The sequence below is a fragment of the Oryctolagus cuniculus genome, chromosome 15 (assembly GCF_051225735.1).
Source record: "Oryctolagus cuniculus isolate XC-2025 breed Fujian yellow rabbit chromosome 15, ASM5122573v1, whole genome shotgun sequence".
In the NCBI taxonomy this organism is placed as follows: domain Eukaryota; kingdom Metazoa; phylum Chordata; class Mammalia; order Lagomorpha; family Leporidae; genus Oryctolagus; species Oryctolagus cuniculus.
In genome coordinates, this window is record NC_142881.1 from 54,969,320 (window position 1) to 54,996,557 (window position 27,238).

The 27,238-nt window shown below is 43.7% G+C and overlaps 1 protein-coding gene across 5 annotated transcripts in view; it reads right to left on the reverse strand.

Moving 5' to 3' along the window:
• Positions 1 to 27,238, reverse strand: part of EGR2 (early growth response 2) — a 169,499-nt gene that overhangs the window by 68,220 nt on the left and 74,041 nt on the right. For all 5 annotated transcript variants that reach the window (XM_089314087.1, XM_089314086.1, XM_089314088.1 and 2 more), the window contains one exon: positions 15,412 to 15,485. In XM_089314087.1, the coding sequence (XP_089170213.1) occupies positions 15,412 to 15,485 (74 nt within the window). The remainder of the gene's footprint in view (positions 1 to 15,411; positions 15,486 to 27,238) is intronic.

Consider the following 27,238-nt stretch of genomic DNA (forward strand, 5'->3'; position numbering starts at 1 on the left):
TCTCAACATTGCTGCGGCAACTGTGAAGGCAGATTGGCTTCCAGAGAACAGCTAGAGAAGACTGGCAAAAGCCCCTGTGGCTCTGTGGCCGAGGGTCTTGCTTCTTGCTGAGCCCCTGCACAGCTTCTTCGGTGTTAAGTGGGCGGGGAGGCACTTGCTGCGCTGGAGCAGGCTGGTGCTCTGCAACGCAGGGCACAGACTGCACACAGCCTGGATTCATCCCTTTCTGCTCCTGGGGACAGTTGCCCCTCCCGTCTTGGGAACCTATAGCCTCTTGCTGTGCCATCCCTGGCTAAGTCCTCAGAGCATGAGTCCCTCAGGCCCTTATAAGAGTCTTCCCTTTCCTCACTGTATGTGTAGTGCTCCCAAGAAACTCCCTGTGGTACCTCTCAGTAATCCAGCTTACAGACAGACAAAACCAACCCAGATGATGGAAGACCAAACAGTGGGACTTGGGTGTAGGCTGTCACAAACACTTGCTCTCGCACTCTCGTAGGCTGTCGCAAACACTTACTCTCGCACGCTCTCTCTCTCCCTGCCTCCCTCTCTTCTCCCCTCCAAAAACCCAAAGACTGCTTTTATTTGACCAACACTATTTGAGGGCCTACAAGTTGTCAGGAACTCAGAGATGGAACACACAACCACTGCCACTCACTTCTCCCTCTCATTTTTTTTTAGCATTTTATTTTTTATTTATTTATTTTAATTTTTGGACAGGCAGAGTGGACAGTGAAAGAGAGAGACAGAGAGAAAGGTCTTCCTTTTCTCCAATGGCCGCTGCAGCCAGTGCGCTGGACTGGCGCACAGCGCTGATCATAAGCCAGGAGCCAGGTGCTTCTCCTGGTCTCCCATGCGGGTGCATGTACTTGGGCCATCCTCCACTGCACTCCCTGGCCACAGCAGAGAGCTGGCCTGGAAGAGGGGCAATCGGGACAGAATCCGGTGCCCCGACCGGGACTAGAACCTGATGTGCTGGCGCCGCAAGGCAGAGGATTAGCCTAGTGAGCCGCGGCACCGGCCTTACTTCTCTCTTATTCTTCAGGACAAAAAACCACAGCTAGGCTATTTACAATGTTGCAAATACATCTCTGTACCATTTCAGGTTCCTCTGTGACTCCCTGTGGGCCTCACTCCCACTACTACCTCTTCCTACCCCTGGTTCCTCTTGTTGAAATCTTACTGCAAGTCTCAAAAATAAGAACACCTCCCAAATGGTGCCTCACTCTGCAATCCTGCAGTCCTAGGAGATGCTCTGGGGGCCTTCTTTTGGGAGTGCTGCTCCTGCTGTCTGCCTTTTTACGGTAGACATAAGCTCCTTGTGGCTAGAGTGTCATCTCTGACTCACTGCTGCACAAATGCCCCCCGGACAAAAGAACAAATGCAGGGAAAAGGAGAAATTCCTTTAATCACTTCCTAGACTTTCCCAGCCTGGTGTCTCCCTGTTCCACTGCTGATGAATTCCAAATGTTTAGCAAACACTCTGACCATGCCTGCAATTGTTTGTTAAGGCATTGAGTACTCCAGAAACTAGCTCCAGAGGCCTCATCAGAAAAAGCAAACGGAGAGCAAGGGAGGAAGGAAGACAACAGGAAAGTGAGCAAATGTGCCCGCTGGTAGATGGTCACACGAGGTGTGGGATCTGCTTACCTCTGCTCGCCCTCTCCTCCGTACCCAGAGGAAAGCCTTTTATTGCTTCTGTCCTACTGGAGTGAGTAGAACCAATTTACAGACATCAAATGGATCAGACCTTGGTACCCAGAGAGTTGCCAGCTCTGAATTTGTAGTTCAATGACAGAAACACTTCAAAAAGTAACTTCATGTATTAACATACAAATGTGCTTCAGGAAGTTCATAGAAAGATAGAATTAAGATAAGTTTAGGGGCAGGCATTTGGGCATTTAAGATGCTACTTGGGATATCTGTGTCCCATGTCAGAGTACCTGGGTTTTTCCTGGCTCCACTCCCAATTCCACCTTCCTGCTGATACATCTACTCATTCACTTCCTAAACACCCACAACAGCCAGGGCTCGGTCAGGTCAAAGCCAGGAGCCAGGAACTCTATCCAGGTCTCCCATGGGGGTGTCAGGGATCTGAGTACTTGGGCCACCATCTTCTGCTTTCCCAGGTGCGTTAGCAAGGAGATGGATTGAAAGCAGACTGGTTGGGACTCCACTATGGGGCATGGGTGTCCCAAGGTGCGGCTTAACCAGCTGCATCACAACACCAGCCCCTCACTGTGATTTTCAGGTGTACAGAAGGAAATACACCAGGTTTTTCTCCTGGTGGGAGAAACAAGATGGGAAGAAATAAGGATGGACTGAGACCAAAGGGACTGTAGCTTTTTCTATAACTTTTCTCTTTTAAAAAAATATATTTGTCTATTACTTGTGAAGTTAATTTTCAATTAAAACATGTAAGTAATTAGGAAGGCATAGTCTGAACACACGAGAAGCTAAGCAATGGGCATTCTTCCCAGGAGCCGGATGGGGCAGTGATGCGGTAGAGGCGAGGTGGGGTCCAGGGAACAGTGGATCTGGCAGGTGCAAGGACTGGAACTAGAAAGCTCGATGCTGGACTGGTACATGCAGAGGTTTTCAAATGTGGCACTGAGAATCCCAGGAGTCCACAGACAACCTCCAGGGTTTCCCCAAACAAGAGGGTAGCTTCTGCCATGCAGAGAAGGTGGCAGCTGCCAGGTGGACCTGTTCATCTATTGTTGGTCTTACACACTGAGGTTCAGAGTGAGATTTCATTTGTAGCGAGGAGACAGAGGAGGAAGAAAGCGAGAGAGAGATCGTTCTGCTAAAACATTTGCACATACATGCAGTCTCTCATGCTGTCTCGCTCTCTCTCTCATGGAATGAGATCTTACATAAGAAGTATTTTGGATGGAGAAGGCTCTCAGTGAGTGTCTGTATTGAGACTGGACACAGGGAAAGAAGTAACTGAAAGACAATTCATGTGGAATTGCCTGCCCCTTCCTCTTCTCAGGGTTGAGCCTGCCTCAGAAAGGTCAAAATCAAGAGACTCCGAGCTCAGGAAGTAGTTGGCTGCAGATGATTGGTGTTTAGGTCTTGATAATAATCATTAACACTTTCTTGAACATTTCCCAGGAGCTCTGCTAATTAATGATCTCACTGATTCTCTCAACAGCTTAGGAAGTAGGCCCTGTTTTCATTCCTACCAAGCAACTTGCTCAACATCACACCAGATAGCAGGCAGCTGAGTTGGGCTTTGAAGGCAGCAGCCGGTCTCAGAGCCTGAGTTTAGCCCAGGGCAATAGTGTCTCCCCAAAGGCCATGCAGTGAGCAGGTGTGACTGAAGTAAGGCTCAGGCAGCTGCAGCAAAAGGCCCCAGGGAGGAGAGAACAGCACCTCTATTTCTGGGAAGGTGCATGCAACACAGTCCACCAAGAAAAATTCTAGAAACCTTCCCTTGGCCCTTAGATGAATGAACCACACCTGCAAGATGCATTCCTTTCTGGATGTCACATCTCGGGAAGACTGAAAGATATCTCACCTTCAACCAGTGAACAGGAGGGTGAGAGATCTGGTTTACCATAACACAGGACATTTCATCTAAAGAGGAGCAGATTGGAAAGGAAAAGAGGGAGGTCTCTGAGGAGCATTTTAGAGGAAGCATAACCAACTTGCTTTGTGCAGCTCTGGGTGGCAGAACTAAGTCCCATGGGTAAATAAGAAGAAGACAAATTTCAAGAAAATATTGTGAAGAATTTTCCTAAGACCTATCTGAAAATGAAAATGGCCACACTGGAAGTATAGGCTTTTTCTCAAATGAAGGAATCAAGAGAAGACTGAGAATTAGGAATTATGATTGCTAAGAGGGAACTCATAATAGTAGAAGATTGAATGACTACTATAGCTTCTTATGACAGAAGGATTCTACAAATTTATAATTACAATGTTTCTTTTTCCTTTTCAAAATTTATCCCTGAACCGAAGACTTAAAAGTGAACCCAGTGGACATTCCAGGTACTGGAATGCAGCATAATGCCTTACAAATTCCGATATCCTGTGAGTCTGTGCAGAGGAAGCCCCACCTGTGAGCTAGGTCTATATGTCTGTCAGCAGAGGTGACATTTTTCACACTAATAGTACAAGTCAGAATAAATGCTGCCTCCATTTGGGAGACAGTCCTTGACAAGAGAGAATCGGCCTGCTTGATTAGGAATATTTGTCAGGTGATGATAATAGGAAAATCCTTTGCAGCTGAGCTCCAGAACCTGAACAGTCATAATGAGACAGATTTAATGAGCCTCCTGTTCTACAACAATATTAATTAAAACCCTGTGGCAGAAGGCAGCCAACTCAAGACAAAATAGGTAAAATGCACAGGAACTGGATTGCATTCAGAATCTTTTCCCTGGATACAAACAGACTGGCAGTCATGTCTGGAGGTCTCCAGGATTTAACACGTTCTCTAAGATGTTGGGAGAAATGCGTATGGAGTCATAGAAGAATGCTTCTCAACTTTGGATTTATCTCATAGAACGCATCTATTCCAAATCTGTTGGATGAGCCTGATCAGTCCCAACTTGTCGCTGCTCTGGAAAAAGGAGAAAACAGAGCAGCAAAGGCACCTCTTGACAAGCAGGTGGGCACAAGTCCATCCTCTTTTGCTGGTTGAATCTCACACATCTCTCCCCTTAGAAGAATGTAATTTTCTCAGGTAAAGTGTAAGCTAAGACTTGCTATCAGTCCAGCTCAGTAAGTCATCCCCAAGGGTCTGTTTACTGCCATTACTTATTGAGCACTTATTTTGCTGATATTGTTTAAAGTGCTTGAAATGTTTTGGCCCATATAGTCATCACAGGACACCTTATGGTCAGTACTGTGTACTGTATAGGAAGCTTGGAGATGCTAAACAATTTGTCCAGACCACCAGTTAGGTGGAATCAGAATTCAAACCCAGGTTGACTGATTCCTGAGCCAGACTGCTTAGCGCTAGGCTATTCCATGCCCTGTGTGTTTGCAGAGGACACATTCGTTCAGCAAGTGTTCCCTGAGCAGTTTCTCTGTGCATGCAGTGTGCTAGGTGCTTGGGTAGAGATGAAGAAGACACAACTCCTGCCTGGAGTAGCCAGGCCATTCCAGCAGATCTAAGGAACTGTCCCATTCCCTGGGAGTCAGCAAGTGGTTCTGGAAATGGTGAAGTTTAACCAGGGACCTGAAAGGGGAGGAGGAGTCAGGCAATGAGGGGCCAGTATTGTGATGCAGTGAGCTCAGCTGCTGCCTGTGATGCCAACATCCCTAATCAGAGCACTGGTTCAAGTTCTAATTCCTCTGCTTCAGATCTAACTCCCAGCTAATGTGCCTGGCAGGGAAAGCAGCCAGTGATGGCTCAAGTACTCCCTGCCACCTACATGAGAGACCCAGATGGAGTTCCAACCCTAGAAGTTGCAATCATTTGGGGAGTGAACCAGCAGGTGGAAGATCTCTCTCTCTCTCATCCCCACTTAACCTATCACTCTGCCTTTCAAATAAATAAATTTTTTAAGAGTTAGACAGTGAGTGAGCAGGGGGATTTAGGTGGAAGGTGAGAAGAGTCAAGACTAGAGGTTGGTTCAGATGGCAAAAAGGGGCACATGGCCGGTGCCGCGGCTCACTAGGCTAATCCTCCGCCTTGCGGCACCGGCACACCGGGTTCTAGTCCCGGTCGGGGCGCCGGATTCTGTCCCGGTTGCCCCTCTTCCAGGCCAGCCCTCTGCTGTGGCCAGGGAGTGCAGTGGAGGATGGCCCAGGTGCTTGGGCCCTGCACCCCATGGGAGACCAGGAAAAGCACCTGGCTCCTGGCTCCTGCCATCGGATCAGCGCGGTGCGCTGGCCGCAGCGCGCCGGCCGCGGCGGCCATTGGAGGGTGAACCAACGGCAAAAGGAAGACCTTTCTCTCTGTCTCTCTCTCTCACTGTCCACTCTGCCTGTCAAAAAAAAAAAAAAAAAGGGGGGGGGCACAGGCAAATGTAAAGAAATCATATACACAGAGAGGGGAGATGGCCCCAACAGGAAGAACTTGGAGGAAGCAAAACTTAATCTAAGTCTTTAAAATAGAGTAAGGGTAAGCAGATAATATACTTAAATCTGCTGACATGTTCTCATATTTACATAACCCTCTCACTTAACTCAGACCCAAGGAACTTTGCCACATGGACAAAGGTCTGACTCTCAGGGTTAATCACCTGTCAGTCAAAAGTAACCACAAAGGCTCTGTTTTTCTTACTAAATCCACACTGGTGAGATTTTGATGGTGCAAAGATCAAGGGCTGCAGATGAAGAAGGCACTGGAAAAGACAAACATGGACTCCTCAGCAGACGGAGTTGAAGCAAAGCCCTGTCCATATGTGCTGAGGGTCCACAGGCCTGACAACTCACACTGACGCCAGTCTCCATCCTTCCAGTTCCCTGCCACCACGGGACCTGGACCGCCTGACTCTTCCCCTCCCCATCCTGCCTGCCTCTGCAGTGGTTCTCCAATATTAGCACACATTAAATCACACACTGCATCCTCACCACCAGAGTTTCTGATTCAGTCAGCCTGGGATGGTGTCAAGAATGCATGTTTAACAAATTCCCCAGTGAGGCCGGTACAGTGGTCCTGACTTCAGAACTGCTGCTCTTGGCGCCAGGCAAATGCACCTCTCCAGAAAGACTTCCCTAGCACTCCAGCCCCTCTGGCTTTTCTCCCCAGTCTTATTGTACATTTAGGCTAATACATACCATAAAGATAAACCCAACCACCTGAAGGAGGGACCAGACAGACCAGGGAACACCAGGGATTTGGACAGGCTCAGACACATTTTAGCACAGCTGGGTGAGAGATGAAAACTATCGTGAACTGGCCAATTCAGGCACCAGTGAAAGGGGACAACTCACTCAGTTCCAGCCCATTTTTGCTGGGTGTCATTGAACACCCAGTACTGACAAGTCTTCCAGTTTTTGAGAGAATACAGGAATCCTGATTTCTATATAAGATATTCCAGTTTTTCAAAGTTGGTTCAAGCTTTCTGAAGACACAACAGGATGGACAAGCAATCTCGGAGACCTCTCGCAGATTTAGCCCTGGATGGTTTGGTGCTATGGAAAAAATCCAGTGGTGCGTTCTGACCTGTCATGGGGAAGGACATCATAAACAGGTGGATGAGGATCTTTTACCTCAATCCTTTCAGAAAACTCAAGACCCACCCCTACCCATGAAAAAACTACTCACAAACCCAGATGGGGGAACAATTCACAAGCAATCTGATGAGAATTCAAGTCAACCAGTCATGTAAAATAAGGAAAGAAAGAGATTTCCCTAGATCAGAGGATGCTGGGGAGACATGACAACTAAATATAGTGTGGAACCCTGGATTGGATGAGGAGCAAAAAGAGGACAAAGAATCCTGGTAAAATCCATGCCATCTGCAGTTTCATTCATAGCAATGGCTCGATATTAGCTACCCACTTTCAACATATGTACCATGGTAATGTGAAATGTAGGAACCTGGATGACAGGAACAAGAACTCTGCATTTTAGCTTTGCCACGTATCTGTAAATCTAAAATTATTCCCAAACAAAAAGTTTATTTAAACATAGTTAAGTCAGCAAAATAGAACTTTTTTCTTAAAACCTGAAAAGGAAAAGAAAATGTTTGTGGGCAAAATATGGTCCATGGGCCACTAGTTTTTAGTTTTTGGCTTAAAACACACACACATACACACAGAACTCTTTTATGTCATAGAATCCAAACTCTGGGTAGGATTTTTGAGATCCATAACTGCAAACATCTTGGTTTTACATAGGAAATGCTAGAGTTCCAGAAAACTTAAAACACTCATCCAAGATGTCTCATCTGAGGCAAAACGAGCCTGCATGTTTCTGATTCCCTGCCCTGTTCTTGTATCATGGTACCTCACTTCCTCCAGGCCTTCGTTCACTTCAGGTAAGACAACATCTTACTTCCTCCAGCAGGCTCTGGGTAACATGGGCATGCTCCTTGGATCCTTAGTGTTTGTGATGCAGCCTTCCTCACACAGCAGGCGTTTAAAGAAACAGTACTCTTTTATTATGTTATTGAAGAGGAGTGGTTTTTATTTCCTGTTTTCAGGAATGCCAACCAAATAATCAACCATCTGAGTTGTTTGACCTCCCTGGACCTTCAGTTCATCACCTGTGATAGGAGAGGATTGAACTCAATGCTTCTGCAAGAGGGATTGCCATGGTCCAGCAGCGTTGGCATCACCTACAAGCCTGCGTCAAAGGTGCCAGCTCACACCTTGTGAAACACAATCTTTTCACAAGAATCACAAGGTCAATCCTACACTCATTGAAGAGCATAAGGCTAGTTCTCCAATATTACTGTGCACCAAAATCACCTGGACTGTTTAAACATGCACATGTCAAAGTCCCACCACAGGTCACCTGGGCAACAATCGCTGGGAGTGCCTGCCACAACTCAGCATCTCTAATGCGCTCCCTAGGGCCCACTTTAAGAATGACCACAATACTTGAGTTCCCTCCATTGCTGTGAATATTGTTTTCACCTGGCCTTATAGCCTGCTCCCTGGCCTCAGAGCCACAGGTGACTTTACTTATCTCTTCTCAGATCTGAAGTGCCATGAGAGCAAACATTTAGCCTAGTGATTAGCATGTCTACCACCCATACTGGGGTACCTGGCTTCGATTTCCAGCTCCAGCTTTCTGGTAATGTGCACCCTGGGAGGCTGCAGCAATCGCTCAAGCAGTTGGGTGCCTGCCACACAGATGATGGGCCTGTATGGAGTTCTCAGCTCCCAGCTTTGGCCTGGCTTAGCCTTGGTTATTTGGGAAGTGAACCATCAAATAGAAGTGCACACTCTCGCTTGCTTGCTTGCTCTCTCTCCCTCCCTCTCTCCCTCTCCCTCTTCCTCTTTCTATCTCCCTCTCAAATAAATACATTACACATTTAAAAAAAGAAAAATGAAATGCCCTCTGGTATTTCAGGAAATTCACTCACAGAACCAAGATGGGATAGCTATGATTTGTAGCATTGACCAACTTCCATGGTGTAAATACTCCCCCCACAACCAATATCAAGCACTCAGTGTGATATCACTAAACATGGGGTTTGGGAAAAGATGTGCACAATTAGCTCTTCAATAGCAAGGGCTTTGTTTTACCCTCTGCATTCTAAATCTCAGTGAGGCAACCCTACTTTGGTTCCTCCTGAATGCTAACCATGTGCTCAGTACTTACTAAAGGTTGTAGAGGAGAGCAAATGCCTGTAAAAGGTGAAGCAATAAGTGGAGTAATTAAACATGCAGACTTTAAGAGAGGCCTAGTTTCAAATCCAGGTCTGCCTCTTGCACTGTGTAACCCTGGTCAGATTGCCTAATCTTATTAGGCAATTTATTTTTTATATATAAAAATATACACTCAAATGTGTATACATATACATACCAAATGCTAAAAACATTTGTGTGTGTGTAAATACTTAAAATACTTAGTACAAATACTAAAAACATGGGTAGCAGGAACTCAGCTACTTGAGCCATTGCTGCTGCCTGCTAGGGCGTGCATTAAGAGGAAGTTGGAGTCAGGAGCAGGAGTTGGGAATTGAACCCAGATACTCCAATATGGGACTATATATAAATGTAAATACTCCAGTATAGTATTATCCAAATATAAGCACTAAAAACATTTATACACACACAGACACATATTACAAAATACATATATATGGCGTCTCAGGAGTTTCCATCTAGCCCAGATAATATTAACATTTTCTAATTTTAAAGTCATACAATATTTGGAATGTATTATCTATTTCACAATTTAAGAGGGTGATACAAAACTAAATGAAGTCAATCACTAAAATGTGTCATCTTATTATCTCTCCAGCTCATCCACATTACCACTTAAAAAATGAGGTCATGACCCACTGGGAACTTGACTGAGAATTTGGCTCTGTTGGATGTCAGTTGAATTCCTGATAAAGCTAAGGACATCTAATTCTCTTGGCAGCTTAGTGGTGCTGAGCCTGAAGAGAGGTGAACAAATCTGTCAACTAAAGAGGAAATTCTTCATGGAGACCTGAGTAAGAAATTCTAGTGTTGCCAGCACCACCAACGGGGACACAGTTGAAGTACTCCCATGAATCACTGGGCAGGTTCACAGAATTGAGGATAAGGGGAAGTGCAGCATGACTCAGAATGGACACAGGCCAACTTTTCCCCTTTCACAGTTGAACATCCTTTAGCTAAAAGGCTTTCTAACAACTGAAATACATTATTTGTATTTTTATCCAAGAGTTGCTAACTGTGGCAATCGCCCCCCTTTGACAATGATATTTTAAGGTCTAGTGTGTTGAAAGTGACCGTGGCACTGGTGGAGGGCAGGTGGCCCACGAGCTGTCAATCAAGATCAGATTCATTCCTATACCAGTCAGTGGGTCAGTGGCCTCTCAGTGCTTCCAGAGCTTAATACTCCATGGTTGGGACTGTAGTTGAATACTCTGGTGATGGTCCTGGCCCATCAGTGTAAACAAGAAACTCACATAATCAGATCACATCAGCCCCCGATTTCTTATGTCTTGCCTGCTTTGTACTTTTAAAGGTATTTTAATGCAGGGAATAAATAGGAGAAATGATTCATTACATTTAGCCAACTAAATAATAAAAACAGCTAATGCTCGAGTCATGCCCACTGTGTACAAAGTACCACAATCCAAGTGCTATATAATATATTGATTTAACTAAGGGAGATACTGTTGTCTCCAAATTATGGACGGGTAAACTAATGCAGGGAGCAATTGCATGGTTTCTCCAAAGTCACACAACTTGTAAGTGGCAAAACCAGAATCATGAATTCAGGCAGTTTGGCTCCAGAATCCACCCTTTAACCACTGTGACACACGTTATCTAAATATACCGATACAGTAGACTGTTTTGAGGAGGCAAGGCTATAAGATTTCATTTTATCAGACTTAGAAACTCTTCAGAATCCAGAAGTTTGAAGTCTCAGTTTGGAAGTATTATTGTCCCAGATTCTAGAAATGACTCTGATTTTGCCCAAAAACATATCCAAAGGTTTGTCTTAAAATTTCCTTGTCAATCACTTCTTATCAGATCAGCAGTGGGAAGGTTTTAAAACACAAGACAGATCCATGCAGTAGATAATGCACCTAACAGAGGGAGGACCAGGGTTCTAGTATCCCAGCTTCTGAACCAATAAGCTGTGAACCCCTGGACCTTGTACTTTTCACTCATAAGATGAGGACATGACGTTTGACAGCTCTGCAGGTCCTTTGCCTCCCTAAAAGAAGCTGTGAATATTTGTTCTTCTCCCAACTATTGTTGGTGATGAAGAGATAAGGCAGATGACTAGCAAGTTTCGGCTGTGCTCTGAAGACAGACAGCAGACATGTAAATTCAGATCCCAAGAATGTGAGAAGCAGCTCTGGCATAGCCTTCCTATTTCAACAATCAACTAATCAATGTAGAAGCCGCCAGGTAATTAAAAGCCACCTTTTCAGTTTCAGACTCTGCTCTTCCTATACTCATCTTTCAAAACCAAGTATTTTTCCTTGAGGTTCATCCTAGACCCAGAAGACAATAATAAGGAGGGACCTGCCCCCTCCACAATCCTTCACCCACTCAACTTCCATTTGATAATAAAAACAAACCTTTTAAATATTGGAGACAAAATGTTCGAGACTTCCAAAGTTTATGAATCATATCATCAGTCTCTTCAAACCATGACAGAGATCATAAGTTCCTCTGCTATACCATAGCATCTGAAAACCATTAAGCACTTCATAATATCTGTTGATTAGTAACAAACATGTTAGTTAAAAGTTCACTGTTACCAATGAAGAATCAGGCTCACATACATGCCGATTAAACCTCAGTTTCTTCTCCTGGGTCAATCACATAGGTTCATTCATCATCAGAGAAGGCAAAAGGAGCCCCTCAACATTTACCACAGAAACCAAGACTTAAGCAGGACATCCAACGCCCAGGCTGCCCTCCCACCCAGGGACCCAGCTCACAGACAGCAACACCTGAAGTCACTAATGCTTAGCAAACCCTGAGCTTAGGACTTCATAAGATTTGGTGGATTATCCCCCAACCCTCTTACCCATTTGGTTTTGTAACCATATAAGGCCAGAACCAAAGAGGTGGATGAATAAATTAAAGTGGTTGGGGAGGGGAAGAAAGGCAGAATTGTTAGTGAATTTTGGAAGTCACAGTACAGTGGTCAGAGCTATCTTAAGAACCCAGTGTTCTTGCTTTAAGGGACACTGGATCTCAATGTCATTGTCATCCATCTGGGAGAAGTCTGCCTTGTGCAAGCCAGGGGACTTGAGTTGACTGTCTTCGTTTGTGTCTTTGACAACATGACACTAGGACAGAGTGGCCCAAGGGTCTTTTCCATATACTCTTTCCTTGAACTATGACAAAGGTCTGTACCAGGCTTAAACCATGAATTAATTTAAGAATGCGTTCTGGTGGGATCTATGCTCATTTACTGAGAAAGATTATTAGCTAGTCAAAAGGTGACCTTGGCTTTAACTTTCAATGTTAACTATCTTTTGAAGGTGTTGAGTGACCCTGGACTCTCATTAGGATTTTGGAGAAGGTGCTGTCCATTCCTTGGGAGTTCAAGCACTTCTCAGCTGCTGAAAGCAACCGCTAGTCTTACAAAGAAGGCACAGCTCTACTTAGCCAGTGCTTGGAGGGTCTGGTTTCTAAATTTCAATTCCCATGTGTAGGGAATGCACATGGCCCCTTAGCTATGTTGTCACTCTCCATAGACTATCCACCCTCTCTTACAAATACTTACAATAACTGTCATAATTCTGTTATTGAAAACTTCTTCTCAACTTCTCAAGTACCCTCCCTAACAACATCTGAATTGGATCAACTGAATAATAAATCAGTTGGCTTTAACTTGGCATTCTGTTAAAAGATTTCTTTCTTTGTAGCCAGTTCTGGAATTAGCTTAACTTTCTACTGTCAAGTGCTCCATGGTGTCACCTAAGCTACCTGAATTGAAAGAATAAAGGATTGGGGCTGGCGCTGTGGCGCAGTGGGTTAAAGCCCTGGCCTGAAGTGCCAGCATCCCATTGGGTGCTCGTTTTAGTCCCAGTGGCTCTTCTTCTGATCCAGCTGTCTGCTATGGTCTGGGAAAGCAGCAGAAGATGACCCAAGTCCTTAGAGCCCTGCACCCACTTGGGAGACCTGGAAAAAGCTCCTGGCTCCTGGCTTCGGATTGGCACAGTTGTGGCCATTGCAGCCATCTGGGGAGTGAACCAGTGGATGGAAGACCTTTGTCTCTACCTCTCCCTGTAACTTTTTCAAATAAATAAAATAAATCTTTAAAAAAATAGAATAAAGGATCAAGAGCAGGGCTATCTTGGATAACTTCCTGCCATGACAGAAATATTCTATATTTGCACTGTCCCATGCAGTAACTACTAGCCCCATATGGCTAAGGAACCCTTGAAATGTGTCCACTGTGACTGAATTACTATTAAATTTTATGTCATTTTAATGAATTTAAGTGAAAAGGGCCACACGGGACTAATGGAACAGTGAGGGTGTGGGAGAATTTACACAGTACAGAATGGAGAAGGTTAAATGGTTATCATCATTATTTAAGCTCCTTCCATTATTTAATCTCTATGTATGAAAACTTCAAAATTTAAATTAAGTTTCCATGTAGTCCATATGGTTTAACGCTGGGGTTGTGTGCCCTCCCCTCAAATGCAAATTTATAGCTCAACACAATGTGCAGCAGTGGCAACTTTATTCTTCTGTAGGACCTAGGAACCTTCACATCCCTGCTGGGAAGGCTCAATTCTCTCAGGCTTGTGAATTCCCCACCCTGCACCCACACAGCTCGAGACTTCTAAAGAGCAGCCCTTTGTCCCCTTGGCTTCTGTGTCAAGGAGGAAAAAGATGCTGCGGCATGGCAATTAATCAAGTGACCCACTTCTACCTTTGATCTGGGAGAAAATTGTCAAGATAACATGGGAGAAAAGGAAGTGAACAACAGTGTCAGAGAAATGGAAGGGGAATGAGAGAGGAAACATTGCTAGAGAGGGAAGGGGCAAAGGTAAGGTGGAAAGGGAAAGAGTTGGTGGTGGTATGGGGCGTGGGGTGTTCCACAGAGATCACAGCCTTCCCTAGTGCCTGCTCTGTAAAACACTGGGATGTCTCATGCCCCTGGGCCTCGTCCCTTTTCTCCTGCTGGTCAAATTCAAGCCACCAGTCATCCTAACTGAGGGGAGGGGCCTCATGGAGGGATTTGCAGATGCTTTCAGCAATACCTATGCTACCTACGCTAAGGATGTCTAGTTTTCACTCAGGCCAACAAGAGGAAGACCTAAAGGCAGCATTCAGAGTACCCAGAGAAGGTATGGTAAGCCTGGGGGTCTCAAAGACCTCCTGCAGACCAAAACTTTCTTCATCTCAACTGAAAAACCAGAAATCCATGACTAACTGCAGAGAAGATAGCGACTAGTAATGATTTGTGATTAGAAGCAATAATTTGGTAGTAAAATTCTTCTCAAATCCTTGCAAGATTACCTTTAAATGGAACTTCTTAGACAATGACTGAGTATAGGAGAGCCTTGAAAAAAGATTTAAAAAGAGATGGCATTATTTTTTTCAACTAAAGAAAAATGCAGTGCTCAAAAACAAGGTTTATGTTGGTACTTGTTTTCCCCTCCTTAAAATGAGAGCTAAAAAACGTGTTCCTTTTGTACATCTTTGAAACATGTCAGGGACACACTGAGCTTATAAATATGCAAAATTATGAATATTCTACTCAATAATTGTGTTTTCCTTTCTCGGCCCTATTAATGACAGCATTTCCTGCACAATCCATTTTCATCCAATTCTTCGATTTTTTTTTTTAAACTGGATATTCTTCTAATTGAGTCATAGAGGAAAGATTATTTATCCAGGAGAACTGAAAAAAGTTAGGTTGGGAATTCAAACTTGATGATTTCACTGGATTACATTAATGCAGAGACCCACACATACTTACCCTCTTCATGCACAGCTGCATTTGGGGCCAGGCTATAACATTATACATGTTTGCAATGAGGAGCCCAGCCTTCTTGGATTTTGTAAAACATATCCAGTTTTCCCTGGTCAGACATTGGAGTCTAGTTATATCTGTCATAGGTAAATAGGTTTATTCTCAGCCTATCCAGCTTGAACCCTCTAGGAACCTCTTTGAAAACCACAGAACATCATTCCATGCTTGACTTTGCACTAAGATCTTTCAATGGGTTGAAACATACAGCATGTAAGAGCAGGTGTTCCCAGCTCCTAGCCCAGCTCCACGCCTGAGGAGGCTGCAGAGGGCATAGAATTCTCATTAATAATGCACCATCACCACATCTCTTCCTGAAATAGGCTCACCTTGTTTCAGACAGGAGAATGGAGACAACAAGCAGGCAATATCTTGAGCACTCCATCTCTCAGGAGAATGATTGCTTGCGAATGGAAGAAAGACACAAATGAGCAATAATACATGGCTGGTTTTGTGAACCTTCAGAAATCTTCAAAGTGTCCTGAGGGGCAAATCTGGCTTTAACCCTGACCTGATCATACCTGCATCGACCCAAACATGGAGGAAAACCCAATGGTTATCCCCAGTTACCCTGGATTACCAATTGGAATTGTAGATACTATGTTGAATGAATAGCTGGAATGGTAGGGAAGGTTTCCACATTGGGAAAGCTCAAAGACTCATCCTCCTTCCCTAATTTACAAATGAAGTGCGTATTTTGGTTCATTGGTGATTTACACAAACAGAAAATATCAGCCCTTTCTCAACAGCCAGCCCATCAGCTCTGGACAGTTGCTAATCTCAAGTGCTAAGCAACAATGAGACTTTGCCAAATTACAAAGACTCACTGTGTCCATTTGACCGGGGTGTCACACACAGCGTGGAGGAAGAATACCTCCTGTCAGAGGCCCACCCACGGCCTTCCCTGCAGACTTGGGGGTGGGGTGAAGTGTCATTGTGCAGGCATGGAGCCCTGCACCATCCACACCCAACTTGCTCACACCATGCCCTGTTCTTCTTGTCAGCCTGGCTATCTGGCTCCAGGCCTTCAAAGCTGAAAGGGAGGGGAAAATGTATACTTTGTCAAAAAGGAATTTTCCCCAGACCCTTCATTGCTTTTGTACTTCATAGTTGCGTTAACCAAAAAGAAGGGAATGAAGAGCTGCTCCAATAAGTGAGGGAGAAAATGAAGGGAGAAGAAATAGGAAGGCACGAAAGTCTTTGTGATTTGACAAATACAATTTGCTCTAGAAAAATCTTAATCACACTCACCAAGTACTTACTAAGTAACAGGCCTATATTATTTCAGTTACTGTAAATGTGTTGTCCTGTGAGGTAGGCATTCTGTCTCCCTTTTAGAGCTGAAGAAAGTTAAGCTCTCGTCCCAGGTTGTGCAGGTGGTAACAGAGAGGCAGTGTTCAAGCCCAGGCAATCTGCCTCCCAGGCCCGCCTCTTAACCACTCTACTGTGACAACCAGACAGAGGCTCCAGAGAGCTCCTTCTATCCTAGCTGACACCTTAAGAGCAAGAACAATCTTTCCCATGTCACATTTCATAATCATCCACCATTACACTTCAGAATGCTGATCTTCCTTTTCACAGGCTCCATCCCTAAGACTGAGAGCAGAGACAATCTCAAAGGCAGTCACGTGGCACAGAAAATCAAGCCCCAGCCATGGATGGCCAGCACAGGTTCACTAAGACAAAGTCAAGACAGATAGAGGCTAACCACATTTTCTTTTTAATGAGGTTATCAGTCTGCTCAATCAGAAAATGGTATTTTATTTCCAACAGGATCTTGGGCTAAACCTCTGAGCATATTCTGGTGGATATGCTGGTGGACAGAATGAAGAAATGCAGTGATTAGAGTCATGGCAAAGACTGGATTAACAAACAGGTTGATGTCCGTCTCAGACGTCACTGTCTACCAGTTTCACCAACAACCCAGCCTAAAATCGCACAGGTACTCCCCATTACCCTCCGGGGAGAGTCAAACCCCACCCATCTCTGGCATTCCCATGTACACATTCCCACAGCCCCTTCCCCAGGCCATGCTTTCTTTCATTAGTCCTTGACTAATGTGATTGCCCAGCACGGGACACTCTTCTCTAATGCCACATCTCATACATCTCACTTGCAGCTCACTTCCACAAGGAGGCTTTCTCTGATTACTTCCTCCCTAAACTATAGATGTTCATTCCTGGATGCCCCTCCCACACATGCCCACAGCATGCCCTACTACCCTCATCATCATACTTAAGGCACACTATATTGGTGACTAATTTGTATTCCTCATTAGACTATATATTCCATTAGGGAAGCAATGTGCCTACCTTGATCACTGTTTTATCTCTAATATTCAGTACGTTGGTTGATAAAGGTTTCTAATAAATATTTATGAAATGAATAATAAATAATATAAAGTGATCTTAGGATAATAACAAAATCAGAATTTTAAAAAGTAGCAATAATATGGGACAATGGGTTGACTCCAGTGAGATAAATATCAACACAGATTTGGAGCTGGCACTGTGGCATATTAGGTCAAGAACCCACCTGAAATGCCAGCATCCCATATGGATGCTAGTTCAAGTCCTGGCTGCCCCATTTACATTCCAGCTCCCTACTGATGGCCTGGGAAAGCAGTTGAAGATGGCCCAAGTGCTTGGGCCCCTGCACCCATGTGGGAGACCCAGAAGAAGATCCTGATTCCTGGCTTGGGATCGACCCAGCTCCAACTGTCGTGGCCATTTGGGAAGTGAACCAGAGGATAGAGAAGACCTTTCTCTCTGTCTCTCCCTCTCTCAGTCTGTACTCTACCTCTCAAGTAAATAAATAAATCTTTAAAAAATAATTTCAATGCAGATGAATATTAAATAAAACATATGGGTGTAAAAAACAATCATCAACTTAAATAAAAAGGTAAGGGATACATGATTATAGTAGCATGTGGGGAGCAACTCGGACTAGACTAGGTTACTGGAATTAAGACTTATTCTATGCATCTGCTCTCCCACAATATGGCGCTGGGAGAGGAGGCAACAGCTTCTACCCAGCTGCCTCTCACCAACTTGACAAGCTGCAGGAGCTGCTCCTGATTAGAGGAGAGCAGTGTACTCGGCGTGTGGGTAGCAGAGTTGGGATTGGTGGAAGAGGACTATAAAGGAGGAGAGAGACAACATGCATGAGGAACATCTAAGAGGAACATCTATCTGGAGGAACCCCTGTGCAGCCCCCGAGAGAGCCGGCCGGTGGTGTGCCGCTCCCCTGCGGAAGTGGGGAATGTGGCAGGGGGAACCGCCCTTCCACGGAGGTGGAAGGGACGGTAGCCAACCCAGGAAGAACCAGCAGCAAACCCGGGGAGGGCCGAGCAGACAAAAGAACAACGCAGGGTCCTGTGTCGTTCCTCCACGAAGACGGGGAGCGACAGTAGCATATGTGATTCTTAATTGTGAGTTGAATGACACTGGGCAAGTCAAAATCAATACAGTTTTTATAGTTAGGGTTAGGCAGAAATAATGAATTGTTACTTGGTCAAATCACCCCAAGTACTATGTCTTTTCTACTTGGTAAGCTTTAATAAAAAAAGATAATAAAACAGGCTGCATGAAAACAAAACAACCAGAATGAAGAGAATATAAAAAATCAAGTTGTTCAAAAATGGCCAAAGAATCATTGCTTGTACAGCTTAAATATGCAATAGAGATTGGGTAGAGGGCATGATCACTGTTGCACAGAAGGCAAATTAGACTTTTCTGTATCTTTCTTGAAAGTAGGTCCAGCACCGATGGTAAAAGCTCCAAGTGGGGAGTAGAAATTTTCAACTCAATATAGAACTAATTGTAAGAGGATCTGAGTTGTTAGAAGACAGGGAAGAGGGTCTCAGAATGGTTGGGAGTATCCCCATCATTAGAAGTCTTCAACCAAATGGATGCTCACTTGGCAGAAATACCATGCTGGTACTTAAAGAACTGAATGCAGATATTGACTTCATAATCTCTACAAGGACCTTTTTCAGGTAATTCAGGAATGAACTGTAGGCCTCATATTGTTATATTTCAGTGACATTCTCAAATTCACATCCTGAAGGTATGGCAGGCACACTACTTAATCCCACAAACCCTGGGCTTTTTTTACTTCTGTGTTGCTGTATCTCATCTTATGACTTGGAGTCTCATAAATTAGAATTCAAGAGATCAGATTTTAGCTTCCAATCTGCCAATGAGTAGCTGTGATCTTGTGATCTTGTTTTAAGCTTGATTTCTTTATTTATAAAATAAGGGAATTTGTATCTATTTGGTTACTTAGTTTTTGCCATGTTAAAATTCTAAAGCATGAATATTTCTGACTTGGGCCTAGAACCATGTTGTCCTAGAGCCATAAGTATCAAATTCCTTAGGAACTCAATTCAATATAGATTCCTAGCCCCCATTCATAAATCCATGTGTGGAACCCAAGATTATTAATTTTTAATAAAGCACTATACATTGTTTTTGTTTGTTTTTTTTTTTTTACAGGCAGAGTGGATAGTGAGAGAGAGAGACAGAGAGAAAGGTCCTCCTTTTTGCCGTTGGGTCACCCTCCAATGGCCGCCACGGCTGGCACGCTGCGGCCAGCGCACCGCGCTGATCCGAAGCCGGGAGCCAGGTGCTTCTCCTGGTTTCCCATGGGGTGCAGGGCCCAAGCACTTGGGCCATCCTCCACTGCACTCCCGGGCCACAGCAGAGAGCTGGCCTGGAAGAGGGGCAACGGGGACAGAATCCGGCGCCCCGACCGGGACTAGAACCCGGAGTGCCAGCACTGCAAGGTGGAGGATTAGCCTATTGAGCTGCGGCGCCGGCCTGCACTATACATTGTTAATGGGCACACTGAAGGTCTGAAAACAGACTCAAAAGTTTCTGAGTACCTTTGAGACCAGAACAACAGATTAGCAGAATTCAGGCACAGAAAGTTTAATTCAGTTGTCCATACCTCACAATCACACCAGAATTTTTCCTTGAAGAAAATAATCAGGTTATTCTCTATTCTCCATGAGGACCCAAAACTTAAATAAGACTACAAAAATAGTTTTTAAGACATGTCTAGGAGGGCTGGAGAAGACCCAAACCCTCTCTGGTGAAGAGATAGTCAGAGCTTTATGACAACAGGCAACCAAGCACATTATAGGTCAGTGAGACAACAGCAGGCACCACTGGCAGACTGCAGAGAAAAGCACTGGGCAATGCCTGTCAACAAGCTCTCATGCCACACATTAACCTCTTGGGAGTGACATGAACCAGGGATCGAAAAACTGGGCAAATGGAAGAGCAAGAGATGCTTTTATTTAACTGAAAACTGTGGCTACACCAGGACGAGCAAAGCATGCATCCCAGGTCATGGCTCAATGACTCAATTACAGTAGTACCTGCTATACAGAAATACACCTGCAAAATATTTGTATTTCCTTCCCGGTTTCAAGGTCCCAAAGAGCTGTGTGCCTTAACTTACCATGGAACTTTCTTGGTTTGAAGACTTAGTGAAATTATTAGAGTTCTTTATTTGAATTGATCGAGAAGGGTTTTTGAATGCTCTTTTGGCTGCAGTCTATGTATGAATGTAAGATTATCAGCACTAATAAGTCCATTTTCTCATGTACATTCTCATGGAGGTTTTCCCGACACTGAGAATGGCTGGCAAAAGTTTCTTCTTAATCTCTATTTGAAATACACATGACAATGCTGATTGTGAAAATTTTAGTTTGTCCTATAGCTTAATACCCAGGCAAGCACCCTAAAATAACAGACAGTTTCACTATGTCAGCTGCTTGCATAAGGCTCACTGTCTGATATTTAAGCTGAAAAATCCCAGATGCTGGCACATTCAATATTTATACATTTAGCAACCACCTCAAACTCCTGCCCAATCCCTCCCCAAAACAAATCCATGAGTGCTCATCATAAATATAAGGATTGCTTAATAGAAGTGTTTCCAACTGTTTAGATGAGGCACATTGAAAAGGTTAAGACCACAGATTGCTCACTAGCCCAACAACCATTTGGGTCTTGTACAAACCAAGACAACTTTTGATGCCCCAGTCTGCCCCCAAATTACAGAAGGTTTCAGGTCCTGAGCACCAGGCAACCACAAAGTCGTACCGCACCAAAATCTCCAGGAGCATTTCTGTACATCTGTTCTCTCTCACCTCTAGAGTCACTTCCATGTTGTCATCAAATCAGTAGCAACAACAACAAAATAAACTCTCTGAAGACACCTCAACCTAACAACATCCCTAATGTTGCTCAGAATAGAGAATGAAGCTTGTCTGTAAAGAAGGCTAATTTCCTATTCCTATATAGGGTGATCCAGTAATACTGCTAGAAAAATAGTATCTTACCCAGAAACAGTCAAATTAAGCAGATGGATTTTGACAGGACCTGCATAATTAAAGTTTCCATTGCAGCTTTAGAAACTCCTGTTCTGAATCCATTTGTCAGCCAATGTTAAAGATTGGGGTGGGGGTGGGGGGCCTCACCAAATAGTCCCAGAGGAGAAGCTGCCTCTTAGCCTGGACACCATCAAGTTTTTGTCTTTTAAAGAACAAATCTTTCCCTTGGAAATGGACCTAGACATTGACATTGTCATGTTAATTGGCCAAATTCAAACGCATGTCATTCCTTGAACCTGCAGTAGGGAGACCTTTAGGTAGACTGTTTTAAAACTTTTTCCTAAAGGAAATGAAATGTGCTAATAAAAAGTCGATCTTGGCATGTTAGTCCCTAACCATTAAGAACCCAGAACCAAAATCTTCTTTGCACACTTTGTCTACTGGGCACTAAGAACATGCAGCCAGATCACCATACAAGATATGATAATAAACTATTAAAGATGATCTGAATAAGTGATCACCCACATATAATCTAAAAACCTGGTATTAACCAACAGGTTCATTTTTCTGAAGCAAATTTCACTCCATTTCACCCTAGACTTACTCATAAGGAGAAAAATATACTGAAACACCTGAAGGTGAGGCACTGAGGGTCCCACAGGGCATGGCGCCAGAGCCAGTGCCTCTGTACAAAGCCACCAACAGAGAGGAATTGGCAGCAAACGCAACAAGCAAAGCCCTCTGTGATGGATAAAAATGCAACTCCCTAACTATAAGCTCCTCACCAACAAAAAGAAAAAAAGGGAAAAAACTGAACAGCATTCTTGAGATGAGATTTGGACTTCTGAGCCTGAAGGTAAGATGTGGTGCTGCCAAAACCAGTACTATTTCTGAGTCATTCCCTTCCTGAGTCTGGAAATGACCCTGGCAGAGCCCAGACAAGGATGACTTGGTTTCTGAGGCTTGAGCTGGAAACCACAAGGTCTTGTCTCACCAAGTACTAGATAATAAAATATTTTTGACACATCTTTCATGCTTGGTTCAGAGCTACTATTGAGGACACAGCCTTAAAATTATTTAAAAGAAATAAAAAGCACAACAAGAAAGAATTACTGGAAAGATCCTCTCAGTACAAAAATAATAGATTTAAAATACCTGAAAACATAAATATTGGCTGCATTACAGTTTCTGTAGAAGTCTTCCTATTGCATTGAGCCCTTTCAAGCATTTATCCAGAATTACTAACAGATTCTCTTGCCCAGCTGGTTGTAAGAACCTGATACTGGCAAGTGTGCAACACATTTCTGGTTTAGAAATCAGACTGTGCTGAGCCACTAATGTTGTGAAATAATCTCCCATCTTAGAAACAAAACTAAAGACTAAATCTGTATATGCCTGAGGGCTGCAAAAGCCCGGGAAACTGACTCCATCCCCAGAAGTGAGCAATGAGTAAAAATCAAGATCTAATCAAGTGGCCACAACCTGGTGCTGGCTTATTTTAGGGAAGCTAATGATGCCCTGTAACCAAGTCCAGGATGGTAGATGCGCTGGACGTTTCCAAGAGAGCAGCCACTTAAGCATCTTGGAGCATTGGGCATGTCTCAGCACTGCTCCTTGATAAAACTAGGGTCCCATAAAGGGAGGAACAGAGAAAGGTTGAGGGAAACCAGAACATGCTACCCAAAAGATGCCACTTGGGCATATTGGTTATTTTGAACTGAAGGCAATTAAGAAACAGCAGACACAGGAATGACACTCTCACCTAATCCTTTCCACATCAAGGAAGGACATAAATTTCCCATGAGAGCAGTATCTTCCCGGTACTAGGAAAAAGAGAACACTCTTATTTCCAGAGGTAGGGGCTTGATGCATAGATGAATCGGTACAAATAAGTCTACTAAAATAATCCCTATCTTCCATTAGTTTCCCCCATTTATTTCCTAGTCACTTTCTCACAATTTACTACTCTTGCCCAAATTTCTTTCTCCTTTGTCTTATCACATCTCCACAGTTCACTGATTTTTGTTAAAATGGTATACATGTTCTCAGGTCTATCTTCTTCGTTGGATCTTTATGTGTTATATATGAAGGCCTTTGTATACAGGTAAAAATATTAACATGAAGTAAGATTTATGTGCTTTTCTCCTGCTAATCTGTCTTTTCTAGGGCCAACCACAGAATCGAAGAGGGTAGAGTCTTTCCTCCCATACAAGGTCTTCAAAGTTTAGGAAACTATAGAAGTTGTTCTATCTGCGAGTGCTTAAAATGGGAAAAACACAATGTATTGTAGATTGGATAAAATACAACTGATGTGGAAATAGAAATTTGAACATATAATCCTATAGCACTAGTTTATGTATAGTTGGAAGAAACCAACAGTTTTCAAGAAGTGGTCCTATTTTAAAAATCATTATTCTCTATCTCACTATCTCATTCCCCTATACACATGTACACACACACACACACACACACACACGTGAAATAAGATAGAAGAATCATAGGTACCACTCTACCCTGAAGCCCTCAGAGAACACCTAATCCTACCTGTTTATGTGACCAAGTAGAAAATTGAGGTTAGACACATGCTGTGACTTAATCAAGATCTAGGCAACACTACAACCCAATTGCCAAATACAGTACACTCTCCACTGACTAGATAAAATGTCACCCAACCCCTTATTTGTAGCATACATGTTCACTGGCTAGGCATTTCAATGGTCTAATCTCTCCCTGGACATGGCTCCCATCCCTACTCCATCTTCCCCATACCCTCACCTCCAGTCTGAGGCTTGTCAATTGAGAAGTCCAAGGTCTTTCAACCCATTTCAGCAAAGCCACAGAAACCCTAACACTGAGTGCCTCAGAAATGGTAAACAGTCCACTGGGATGGGGCACTGTGTGTGTGTGAGAGGAAGTGGAGAACTACTGGAGGCCAGTGAAGATTGAAAACATTAAAAATAGATTCCAATGGATTGGGAATGCTGTTCTGAGAGACAGGGAATAAAAATGACAAGCAATCTTTAATTAATGTATGGGCCCAGCCTACTAAAAGATGATTGATCCACTAGGACAAATGTTATTTCTATTCCTTTTTATGATGTGGCCCCACTAGAGTGGACGCTTCTGAAGGCAGGGACAACAACCGTGATGCTCAATACCACATTCCCCGGGGATCACAGAGCACCTAACACACAAGGCTACCAAAGACTTCTGTTGACTAAAAGAATGCACACAACAACTGCAAACGTTCAACTTCCCTTGCACTTGTTACATGTGGACTACCTAAGTCAGTAGCCAATATTTATATTTTGGGAAGTAAGGACAGCCTAACTGGCACTCCCCCTGTAGCTTTTCCTGGCCAGTTACAATGATGGCATCAGGAGAGTTAGCCAACATCAAGGTAGAACAGTGGCTTGGGTATGAACAAGCTTCTCTAGCTGGCTCATACTCTGACTCACACATGACCAAGGACAAATCACTTAACCTCCCCTTGCCTTGTTTTTACTGCATGCAAAATAGAGCTGATAACAATACAAGCCTCCTCCTTCCCTTGGAGGGATATTCTGAGAATTGGAGAGATACTATCTTGGAAGTGATTACAGCTCCTAAGAACTGGGCTCTCAGTACAGAAGTGGTGTTGTTCTCTGTGCTACAGCTGCTGTTTTTCAGCATGAAAGGTAATATTGTGAGGCCCTGTTGGCAAGGAGCGGAAGCTGTTGCTATGTGTTGACACAACGACACAACAAGCAGGAAGGCAGGCACCTTAAAAGTTTAATGGCTCTGACTTCATTCATTGAATTCCTTCTTCCTCACTTCCAAATCTTAATCTCCATTATTCTTCATGGATAAGTATTGTGTTTTTTTTTTTTCTTTCCAACTTGACCCAGTTGCCAAGACATCTGGAGAAAAATAAAACCAGTCCAAGATGTAAGTATATTTTTCCTAATGGAATCATAGACCCATGGAGGGAACACTGCTTCTTGAGGAGTCATCCTCATTCAATTCTACAATCATGTTATTCCTGAGTATTTTTTGTAACACGGCATATATAAAGATGAATAAAAGCTGAGACCATGTTTTCTGAACAGATGTATGGTCTAAGAGCCATGGGTGTACTTGGGGAGCAAGAAGACAGAAAAGAAAAAGTCATCCTTCTGGAAAACCGTGATCATGCAGAGGTTGTATAAATAAACCAGGGTTTCTGCTTTTGCAGAGCTCAAAGGCAATGCCAGAAACAAACACAACCTAACAACCTATTTACTATAAAACAAGGCAATTGCAAATGACTTACAAGTAAACTTGCCTGGGAATGCAGAAGATAGAGTGTATAATTCTGACTCTGAGAATTATGAAGAGGGAGAGAAAATTTCTCAGAAGTAGAATGAGGTGTGCAAAGATGCAGAAACAAAAGAGAGTGAGACATGGATGGCAATCAGAGTTCAGGACCTGGAACGTGATACGTTTTGGGGAGTGTTGCATGGATTAGAGATGGAAGAGATTCAGGATACAACCTTCGAATCATGCTCAAATGCTTGCTGAGAGGCTGAGAATTCATATAAGCATCAGGAAGTACCACAAATTGAGGGTTGGCCAGGCAGTTACGAGCTAGGCTTTGGGGAAGGCAAGTCTTGGAATCTGGGAGATGAGCTGGATGATTACTGTGATAATTCAGGAAAGAGATCACAATGGCCTCTATAGATGAACCAAGCTCTGGGAGAGGGGAAACAGGGTCACATCATCCATCGTTGTCTCTTGAAACAGAAAGAGAAGTAGAAAATGATGCCCAGGAGAACTGGCTCTAATGGCCCCATTCTGCTTATACTCTCAGCCTAAAGGGCACCCTCTTATACCAAAACCTGTGGCCAAAAGTTGAATCACCCTCTGAGTTTTAATATGCAATTCTCATTTCCCAAAGAAATGATTCCTTGTAATATGGGAATGTCATTACCATGTCCCCAGGGCCACAGAGTACCCCATGGCAGGAGAGAAAGTACATAGAGAGAAAAAGATGGATCAAATAAGGAGAAGGGGAAATAAAAAAAAAAAATTGGGAAGCAGGTGAATGTCCACCAAAAAGGGACATGTCACACCAAGCCCCTTTCCCAGCTCTAGGACTTAGACAGTCATCTGAAAGAATATTGGAGTTTCCACGGACCAGAGACAGCAGCTGCTATTCTTGGCCTCTTTAGTGAATAATACCTTTGGGGGACTTGTTTAGACCAAGACCTTTGTAAACCCCATTACAAAGTCTCTAAGCCAGGATTGTTAATAATGACCTTTTTTTTTTTTAAAGATGTATTTATTTATTTGAAAGTCAGAGTTACACAGAGAGAGAAGGAGAGGCAGAGAGACAGAGGGGTCTTCCATCATCCATCTGCTGGTTCACTCCCCAATTGCCCACAATGGCCGGAGCTGTGCTGATCTGAAACCAGGAGCCAGGAGCTTCCTCCAGGTCTTCCCATGTGGGTGCAGGGGCCCAAGGACTTGGGCCATCTTTTACTGCTTTCCCAAGTCATAGCAGAGAGCTGGATCGGAAGTGGAGCAGCTGGGTCTCGAACCGGTACCCATATGGGATGCCAGCACTACAGGCAGCAGCTTTACCTGCTATGCCACAGCGCTGGCCCCAATAATGATGATTTTCACTCCAACATTTGAAAGATCTTATTGATAAATAATTAAATAAGTACTTGCTTCCACTAGCCATTATTACAGTAAGAGCCTCAAATGCATTAATTCATTTGACATTCAGCCAAGTTCATTACAAATCAATTGTATACCAATCCCTGTGCTAGGCTTTAGAGAAACAAAGGTGA